Genomic DNA, 10,370 nt, shown 5'->3' with positions numbered 1-10,370 from the left:
CTGGTTATTGACCCCCTCTGCTAAGGGAAATAGGTCCTTCCTATCCACTCTATCTAGGCCTCTCATAATTTCATACACCTCAATGAATCTAATGTGGAGAAATGTGAAGTTATCCACTTTGGTAGGAAAAACAGAAAAGCAGAGTAGTTTTTAAATGGTGAAATTGGGAAATGTTGGTGTTCAGAGGGACCAATTAGGAAAGCAAATGGTATGTTAGCTTTTGTTACAAAGGGATTAGAGTATAAGAGTAAAGAAGTCTTACTACAATTATACCGGGCATTAGTGAGGCCACACCTGGAGTACTGTGTACAGTTCTGGTCTCCTTATAAGGAAAAACATACTTGCCTTAGAGGGAGTGCAACGAAGGTTCACTAGATTGATTCCTGGGATGAGAGGGCTGTCCTATGATGAGAGATTCTGTAGAATGGGCCGATACTCTCTGGAGTTTAGAAGAATGAGAGGTGATCTCATTGAAACTTATAAGATTCTGAGGGGGATTGACAGGGTAGATGCAGGGAGGATGTTTCCCCTGGCTGGGGAGTCTAGAACCAGGGGTCATAGTCTCAGGATAAGGGGTCGGCCATTTAGGACTGAGTTGAGCAGAATTTCTTCACTCAGAGGGTGGTGAATCTTTGGAATTCTCTGCCCCAGAGGGCTGTGGAGGCTCAGTCAGTGAGTATATTCAAGACAGAGATCGATAGATTTTTGAATATTAAGGGAATCGAGGGATATAGGGATAGTGCAGGAAAGTGGAGCTGAGGTCGATGATCAGCCATGATCTTATTGAATGGCGGAGCAGGCTCGAGGGGCCGAATGGCCGACTCCAGCTCCTGTCTCTTATGTTCTTGTGTTCAATCGAGTCTCCCCTCAGCCTCCTCTGTTCCAAAGAAAACAGGAGAGTACTTATGTGAAAAAAAAAACACGAATGAAAAATGCAATTGCGAAAGATAAAGGAGGAATCGGACGGGCTTTAGGGCCACGCGGAGTCGCGAGCGCCTTGTGCGAGCTGTCAATCAGCCGTCAGTTGCAGTCGGTCCCGGGGATTCGTGGGTTGAGATGTGGCAGTGACAGGGAGACCTTTTAAACCCGAGAGAGGCAGAGACAGGCTGCAAAACCTGGACCTCAGCCCCCCCGCCTCAAACCAACAGCCCCACAACCTTTTATTAATCCTCTCCTTAAAGAGAGAGAGAAAAGGCGTCTATTTAATTCCCCTTCATCTGCAAACCCGGTTGCTTTTTTTTGTGGAAGTGTTGGGGAAGGGATAGAAAAAGATAGATTCAGGGAGGAGGTGGTGGGGATAAGTGTGGAAGATTTGTCGGTCGTTTCTTCCTTGAAATTAAATCCGGAGCGGTTAACAGGTGCAGGAGGGAGGGAGAGGGGGGAATGGCCAAAGATTCGGTGCAAGTCCCCGACGATCTGGATTTCAGTTCTTTTAAAGATGAATGCAATTCCGAGAAAGGTTGGTGCATGAAATACAACAAGCCCGGAATCACCGTCTGGATCCGGATGACGGAGGAGGAGAAAGCCTTGCATAAAATTAAGGTAAAAAAAAATAAAACCTGTGGGCTGGCTATTTTAAAGGCATTACAATTTCTTAAACACGACACGATTTGTTTTTGTAAATTGTTTTAAAAAAAAAGAAAATGCCATCTGAAATTTGCAAGCAGAGCGATGCAGATGGCCAGTGTGTGTTTACAGCCGGTGATTTGGTTAACATTAAGATTGGGATTAACTCGTTGTTGAAACATTCGCCTCCCTGTTTTAGAAGCCTTGCAGTCTTGTCTGCAACCTGTTCGGTTGGGGAACCCGACCCTCCTCCTCCTGTTCCTCCTCCTCCACCAAGTCCCTTCGCACTTTACACCCATTTCTCTCTCCGCCTGCCTCAGCAGCTCCCAATCTGCTGGCACCGATCACCCTTCCCTGGTAACTCTCTTCCCTCTCTCTCTCTCTCTCTCTTCCCTCGCTCGCATTTATCTCTTCCAGTTGTTGCATGAGCCACAGGACCTGACAGCACGGATGGAGGCCATTCGGCCCCTCCTGCCTGTGCCGGCTCTTTGAAAGTTCTCCCATTTAGAACCCAGCTCTTTCCCCCTGACCCTGCACGTTAACCCTCTTCAAGAACATGTCCGATTGCCCTTTTGAAAGTTCCTATGGAATGCGATTCCACCGCCCTTTAAGAAGTGCGATCCAGATCACAACAACCCTCCATGGGAAGAAATGTCTCCTCATCTCCCCCTCTGGTTCTTCTGCCAATTATCTTCACTCTGTGTCCTCTGGTTACCGACCCTCCTGCCACCGGAAACAGTGTCTCCCGATTTACTCCATCAAAACCCTTTGTGATCTTGAACACCCCTCTGCTCTAAGGAGAACAACCCCAGCTTCTCCAGTCTCTCCACCTCACTGAAGTCCCTCATCCCTGGAACCATTCTAGTAAATCTCCTCCGCACCCTCTCCAAGGCCTCAACATCCTTCCTAAAGTGCGGTGCCCAGAATTGATCACAATACTCCAGCTGAGGCCTAACCAGAGATTTGTAAAGGTTTAGGATGATTTCCTTGTTTCTGTATTCGGTGTTCCTATTCACAAAGCCAAGGATCCCGTACGCTTTCTTAACTGCCTTATCAACTTGTCAGTCTGTACCCCCGGGCCCCGCTGTTCCTGCATCCTCACAAACTAGTACCATTTAGATTATACAAAAAAACAAAATACTGCGGATGCTGGAAATTTGAAATATAAACAGAAAATGCTGGAAATGGTCAGCAGATCAGACAGCATCTGTGGAGAGAGAAACAGAGTTAGTGTTTCAGGCCGATTATATTGCCTCTCAATGTTGTTCCTCCCAAAGTGCATCACCTTGCAATTATCTGCAATAAATTCCATCTGCCGTATGTCTGCCCATTTCACCACTCTATGTCCTCCTGAAGTCTGCTACTATCCTGCTCATTATTTACTATGTTGCTAAGTTTTGTATCATCTGCAAACTTCAAAATCAAGCAGTTATTGTGTGTGTGTGTGTGTGTGTGTGTGTGTGTGTGTGTGTGTGTCTCCGTCTCCGCCCTTGCCTCAGCTCATCCGCTGCTGAAACCCTCATCCATGCCTTTGTTACCTCCAGACTTGACTATTCGAACACACTCCTGGCTGGCCTCCCACATTCCACCCTACGTAAACCTGAGGTCATCCAAAACTCGGCTGCCCGTGTCCTAACTCGCACCAAGTCCCGTTCACCCATCCCCCCCCCCCCGTGCTCGCTGACCTACTTTGGCTCCCGGTTAAGCAGCACCTCGATTTCTCAACCTTGTGTTCAAATCCCTCTACGGCCCCTCGCCCCCTCCCTATCTCTGTAACCTCCTCCAGCCCCACAACCCTCCGAGATCTCTGCGCTCCTCCAATTCTGACCTCTTGAGCATCCCTGATTTTAATCGCTCCACCATTGGCGGCCGTGCCTTCAGCTGCCTGGGCCCTAAGCTCTGGAATTCCCTCCCTAAACCTCTCCTCCTTAAAACCTCCCTCTTTGACCGAGCTTTTGGTCACCTGTCCTAATATCTCCTTATGTGGCTCGGTGTCAAATTTTGTTTGATAATCACTCCTGTGAAGCGCCCTGGGATGTTTTATTACATTAAAGGCGCTGTATAAATACAAGTTGTTGTTGTGTGTGTCTGTCTGTCTCCCGGTCTGTGTGTACGTCCTTTTCTCTTCCAATCTATTTTGTCACCTGTGAGTTATTTTTCCCTCTCTCTCTGGCAGGGACACTGGTCTGTTGGGAAATTGATGGGATTGAAGGCGGATAAATCCCCAGGGCCTGATAATCTACATCCTAGGGTACTTAAGGAAGTGGCTCTAGAAATAGTATTGCTGGTCATCTTCCAGAACTCGATAGACTCTGGAACAGTACCCATGGATTGGAGGGTAGCTAATGTTACCCCACTATTCAAAAAAGGTGGTAGAGAGAAAACGGGGAATTACAGACCGGTAAGCCTGACATCGGTAGTGGGGAAAATGCTAGAGTCCATTATAAGAGATGTAATAGCAGAGCACTTGGACAGTGACAGGATCGGACAAAGTCAACATGGATTTACAAAAGGTAAATTGTGCTTGACTAATCTACTGGAATTTTTTGAGGATGTAACTGGTAGAATAGATAAGGAAGAACCAGTGGATATGGTGTATTTGGACTTTCAGAAGGCTTTCGATAAGGTCCCGCATATGAGATTGACGTGCAAAGTTAAAGCACATGGGATTGGGGGTAAGGTACTGACCTGGATAGAGAACTGGTTGGCAGACAGGAAGCAAAGAGTTGGAATAAACGGATCTTTTTCCGAGTGGCAGGCAGTGACTAGTGGGGTACCGCAGGGATCGGTGCTAGGACCCCAGCTATTCACAATATATATTAATGATCTAGACGAGGGAACTAGATGTAATATCTCCAAGTTTGCAGATGACACAAAGCTGGGTGGGCGTATGTGCTGTGAGGAGGATGCAGAGAAACTCCAGTATAATTTGGACAGGTTGGGTGATTGGGCAGATGCATGACAGATGCAGTATAATGTGGATAAATGCGAGGTTATCCACTTTGGTGGCAAAAACAGGAAGACAGATTGTTATCTGAACGGCAATAGATTGGGAAAAGGGGAAGTGCAACAAGACCTGGGTGTCCTTGTGCACCAGTCACTGAAGGTAAGCATGCAGGTGCAGCAGGCGGTTAAGAAGGCAAATGGTATGTTGGCCTTCATAGCGAGAGGATTCGAGTACAGGAGCAAGGATGTCTTGCTGCAGTTGTACAGGGCCTTGGTGAGATCACACCTTGAGTATTGTGTGCAGTTTTGGTCGCCTTATCTGAAGAAGGATGTTCTTGCCATGGAGGGAGTGCAGCGAAGATTCACCAGACTGATACCTGGGATGGCAGGAATGACGTATGAAAAGAGATTGGGTCGATTAGGCTTATATTCGCTAGAGTTTAGAAGAATGAGAGGGGATCTCATTGAAACTTATAAAATTCTAACAGGACTAGACAGACTAGATGCAGGAAGGATGTTTCCGATGGCGGGGGAGTCCAGAACCAATGGTCACAGTCTAAGAATAAGGGGTAAGCCACTTAGGACTGAGATGAGGAGGAATTTCTTCACCCAGAGAGTGGTGAACCTGTGGAATTCTCTACCACACAAGGTAGTTGAGACCAATTCATTAAATATATTCAAGAAGGATTTAGATATATTTCTTAAGGCTAAAGGGATCAAGGGATATGGGGAGAAGGCAGTGACAGGGTACTGAACTTGGATGATCAGCCATGATCTCATTGAATGACGGAGCAGGCTCGAGGGGCCGAATGGCCTACCAATGCTCCTATCTTCTATGTTTGGTATCTCGCCCAAATGTGAATTTTTCATGTGGGAGCCAGCAGGCTATTAGACTGCGGGGGGCATCACATCTGAACTCGATCCTTTTTAAAAATTCATTCTCGGGAGCAAGGCCCAGCATTTATTGCCCATTCCTAGTTGGCCTGAGAAGGTGGTGGTGAGCCGCTGCCTTATTGAACTGATGGCACTGGGTTTGATATAACTGATTGTCCACTTAACAAAGGAAAATAAGAATTGGAGCAGGAGTCGGCCATTCGGCCCCTTGAGCCTGCTCCGCCATTCAATGAGATTATGGCTGACCTTCGACCTCAACTCCACTTTCCTGCCTGATCCCCATATCCCTCGATTCCCCTAGAGTCCAAAAATCTATCGATCTCAGCCTTGAATATACTCAACGACTGAGCCTCCACAGCCCTCTGGGGCAGAGAATTCCAAAGATTCACCACCCTCTGAGTGAAGACATTTCTCCTCATCTCAGTCCTAAATGGCCGACCCCTTATCCTGAGACTGTGACCCCTGACTCTAGACTCTCCAGCCAGGGGAAACAACCTCTCGGCATCGACCCTGTCAATCCCTATAAGAATTTTATATGTTTTATACATTTCAGAGGGCAGTTAAGAGTCAGCCAGGTTGGGTGTGGGACTGGAGTCACAGTTAGGCTCAGACCGGGTGAGGACGGCAGGTTTCCTTCCCTGAAGGGCATCAGTGAACCAGCTGGGTTTCCACGACAATCCGACAGCTACACGGTCACTTTTACGGAGACTAGATTTTTATTTCCAGATTTTTTTAAAAAACTGAATTCAAATTCTCAAACTGGGGTGGGATTTGAACTCGCGCTCTCTGGATTATTAGTCCAGCAACAATAACTTTCATTTAACGTAGTAAAGGCCTTCAGCTGCCTGGGCCCTAAGCTCTGGAATTCCCTCCCTAAACCTCTCCGCCGCTCTCTCCTCCTTTAAGACGCTCCTTAAAACCTCCCTCTTTGACCAAGCTTTTGGTCACCTGTCCTAATATCTCCTTAAGTGGCTCGGTGTCAAATTTTGTTTGATAATCGCTCCTGTGAAGCACCTTGGGACGTTTTAGTACGTTATAGGCACTGTATAAATGCAATTTGTTGTACCCTGTACCCTCCCTCTGCCCCGACACCCTTTAATCCACTGACTGTCCTTTTGTGCATCTCCCTACCCTTCACACCCCTCTGCTCGCCGTCCTCTACAAACTTCTCAACACCACCTTCTCAATCGCGCTTTCAGTCACCGCTCCTAATCTCTCCCTCTGTGACTCGGTGATCACCTCGCTCTCTCTCTCTCTCTCTCTCTCTCTCTCTCTCAATATACAGGTTATTATCTGCATGTTATGAGGGGGACTGTCATGTGTGAAGGTGACATGTCTGGGCCGTGTAGAGAGACTGGGGTATGTTTACATGTGGATTCCTGGTGTGTGCAGGGTCACACAGAACACACGTGAGGTAGATACCTGGTGCTGTCAAGCACAGGAGGCTGCTGGGGAGAGGGGACACGGTCGTCTTCTGCAGGGAGGGGCCCGAATGATTTACCTTTACCTTTTCCCCCCTCTCTCCCAAATTCATTTATTCACTGCACAACAACAACTTGCATTTATACAGCGCCTTTAACATAGAAAAACGTCCCAAGGCGCTTCACAGGCGCGATTATCAAACAAAATTTGACACCGACCCACATCAGGAGTTATTAGGACAGGAAGAGGTAGGTTTTAAGGAGCATCTTGAAGGAGGAGAGAGAGGTGGAGAGGCGGAGAAGTTAACATAAGAACATAACAATTAGGAACAGGAGTCGGCCATTCGGCCCCTCGAGCCTGCTCCGCCATTCAGTAAGATCATGGCTGATCTTCGAACTCAACTCCACTTTCCCGCCTGCTCTCCATATCCCTCGATTCCCCCTAGAGTCCAAAAATCTATCGATCTCAGTCTTAAAGACTGAGCCTCCACAGCCCTCTGGGGTAGAGAATTCCAAAGATTCACCACCCTCTGAGTGAAGAAATTCCTCCTCATCTCAGTCCTAAATGGCCGACCCCTTATCCTGAGACTGTGACCCCTGGTTCTAGACTCTCCAGCCAGGGGGAAACAGCCTCTCAGCATCTACCCTGTCAATCCCCCTCAGAATCTTAGACGTTTCAATCAGATCACCTCTTTTTTAGGGAGGGAATTCCAGAGTTTGAGGCCGAGGCACGGCTGCCAATGGCGGAGCGATGGAAATCGGGGATGGGCCAGAATTGGAGGAGCGCAGAGACCTTGGGTCATGACTGATTGGAGATGCAAGAAACTGGGGTTTATTTTGTCAAGTTTATCCGTGCACTAATAGTTAAAGGAAATTCCGGAGTGGGTGGCGGAGGGTTGAGCATTCCGTGTAATTTTGGATATTTCCCTGTTGTCGGATTTGTAGAGTTTCACCCCCCCGTCACGTGTTAAGTGAAGGAGATAAAAAGCACTTTGGGGTGATATCAGCGTAATCTGGGCAAATTGAAAGAAAGGAAAAGACTTGCATTTCTATAGCGCCTTTCACATCCTCAGAACGTCCCAAAGGGCTTAACAGCCAATGAAATACTTTTGAAGTGTAGTCGCTCTTGTAATGTAGGAAACGCGGCAGCCAATTTGCTCACAGCAAGCTCCCACAAACTGCACTGTGATAATGATCAGATCATCTGTTTTAGTGATGTTGATTGAGGGATAAATATTGGCCCCAGGACACCGGGGAGAACTCCCCTGCTCCTTTCGAAATAGTGGCCGTGGAATCTTTTACATCCACCTGAGAGCAGACGGGGCCTCGGTTTAACGTCTCATCCGAAAGACGGATCTTCTGACAGTGCGGCACTCTCTCAGCACTGCCCCTCTGACAGTGCGGCGCTCCGTCAGTACTGCCCCTCTGCCAGTGCGGCGCTCCCTCAGTACTGCCCCTCTGCCAGTGCGGCGCTCCGTCAGTACTGCCCCTCCGCCAGTGCGCCGCTCCCTCAGTACTGCCCCTCCGACAGTGCGGCGCTCCGTCAGTACTGCCCCTCCGCCAGTGCGCCGCTCCCTCAGTACTGCCCCTCCGCCAGTGCGGCGCTCCGTCAGTACTGCCCCTCCGCCAGTGCGCCGCTCCCTCAGTACTGCCCCTCTGCCAGTGCGGCGCTCCGTCAGTACTGCCCCTCCGCCAGTGCGCCGCTCCCTCAGTACTGCCCCTCCGCCAGTGCGCCGCTCCCTCAGTACTGCCCCTCCGACAGTGCGGCGCTCCGTCAGTACTGCCCCTCCGCCAGTGCGCCGCTCCCTCAGTACTGCACTGGGAGTGTCAGCCTGGATTTTTGTGCTCAAGTCTCTGGAGTGGGGACTTGAACCCACGACCTTCTAACTCGGAGGCGAGAGTGCTGCCCGCTGAGCCACGGCTGACAGTGAATTAAATGAAATAGTGTTTAAAGATCGCGGAATTTTGAATGTAAGTGAGTTGCCCCCATTTCTACTTTTCGCCCGAGTACTCATGGTTCACATTGCCCGATGCAGCCCCTGCCCACAAAATTGGCCACGCGCCCCAGGCCGGCATGGTATGGTGTGGTCATCACATTGCGCACAGTCACCCGAAGCTCACAGCATGACCTCCGCGTTAATCGCCTGTACCCACAGCGACTGACGGTCTTTTGAAGCCTGACCCAGGTCTGCTTCTCCTGCTGCTGCTGCTCCTGCAATTAATTTAAACGACTTTAAATTCAATTTAAATTGGTCTAAACTCAGTCAATTGCCGCAGAGCCTGTGTGGCTTCAGTCACCCTGCTGGTCACAGCCCTCGAGGACCAAGGGCAGATCAAACAATCAGTTGAAGCCAATTAAGAAGTAAGAAATCAGTCAGTTGAAGAACTCATTACCTGGCAGCCTCGCTCCACTTGATGCTCACCGTTGCCCCGTTCCACTCCCCATCCATTACGCTGCTTGATTGCGCTGATTCATCGAAGATAGGAGCAGGAGTCGGCCATTATAGACCTGTTAGCCTAACATCTGTGGTTGGTAAAATGTTAGAGTCCATTATTAAGGAGACAGTAACGGGACATTTGGATAAACATAATTTAATAGGGCAAACTCAGCATGGTTTCATGAAGGGGAAGTCATGTTTAACAAATTTGCTTGAGTTTTTTGAGGAAGTAACATACAGGGTGGATAAAGGGGAACCAGTGGACGTAGTGTATTTAGACTTCCAAAAGGCATTTGACAAGGTGCCACACAAAAGATTATTGCTCAAGATAAAAAATCACGGGATTGGGGGTAATATTCTGGCGTGGGTGGAGGATTGGCTCTCTAACAGAAAGCAGAGAGTTGGGATAAATGGTTCGTTCTCAGATTGGCAACCAGTAACTAGTGGTGTTCCGCAGGGGTCAGTGCTGGGTCCCCAACTCTTTACAATCTATATTAATGATTTGGAGGAGGGGACCGAGTGTAACATATCAAAGTTTGCAGATGATACAAAGATGGGAGGGAAAGTAGTGAGTGAGGAGGACATAAAAAACCTGCAAAGGGACATAGACAGGCTAAGTAAGTGGGCAGAGATTTGGCAGATGGAATACAATACTGGAAAGTGTGAGGTTATGCACTTTGGCAGGAAAAATCATAGAGCAAGTTATTATCTTAATGGCAAGAAACTGGAAAGTACTGTAGTACAAAGGGATCTGGGGGTCCTGGTGCACGAAACTCAAAAAGTTAGTATGCAGGTGCAGCAAGTGATTAAGAAGGCCAATGGAATGTTGGCTTTTATTGCTAGGGGGTTGGAATATAAAAACAGGGAGGTATTGCTGCAGTTGTACAAGGTATTGGTGAGGCCGCACCTGGAATACTGCATACAGTTTTGGTGTCCATACTTAAGAAAAGACATACTTGCTCTCGAGTCAGTACAAAGAAGGTTCACTCGGTTAATCCCGGGGATGAGGGGGTGGTCATATGAGGAGAGGTTGAGTAGATTGGGACTCTACTCATTGGAGTTCAGAAGAATGAGAGGCGATCTTATTGAAACATATAAGATTGTG

At 48.3% G+C, this 10,370-nt stretch overlaps 1 protein-coding gene across 1 annotated transcript in view; it reads left to right on the top strand.

Annotated features, from left to right (window-relative positions):
• Positions 1-1,041: 1,041 nt before the first annotated feature.
• Positions 1,042-10,370, top strand: part of stard10 (StAR related lipid transfer domain containing 10) — a 103,360-nt gene continuing 94,031 nt past the window's right edge. The window contains exon 1 of the mRNA XM_085999762.1: positions 1,042-1,542. Coding sequence (XP_085855888.1) covers positions 1,384-1,542 — 159 coding nt within the window. The 5' untranslated portion in view covers positions 1,042-1,383. The remainder of the gene's footprint in view (positions 1,543-10,370) is intronic.

The sequence above is a fragment of the Somniosus microcephalus genome, chromosome 10, assembly GCF_052327205.1.
Source record: "Somniosus microcephalus isolate GS21.2 chromosome 10, FLI_Smic_1.0, whole genome shotgun sequence".
In the NCBI taxonomy this organism is placed as follows: Eukaryota; Metazoa; Chordata; class Chondrichthyes; order Squaliformes; family Somniosidae; genus Somniosus; species Somniosus microcephalus.
The sequence above is the reverse complement of the archived record's forward strand: the minus strand, read 5'-3'. Positions and strand labels throughout refer to the sequence as shown.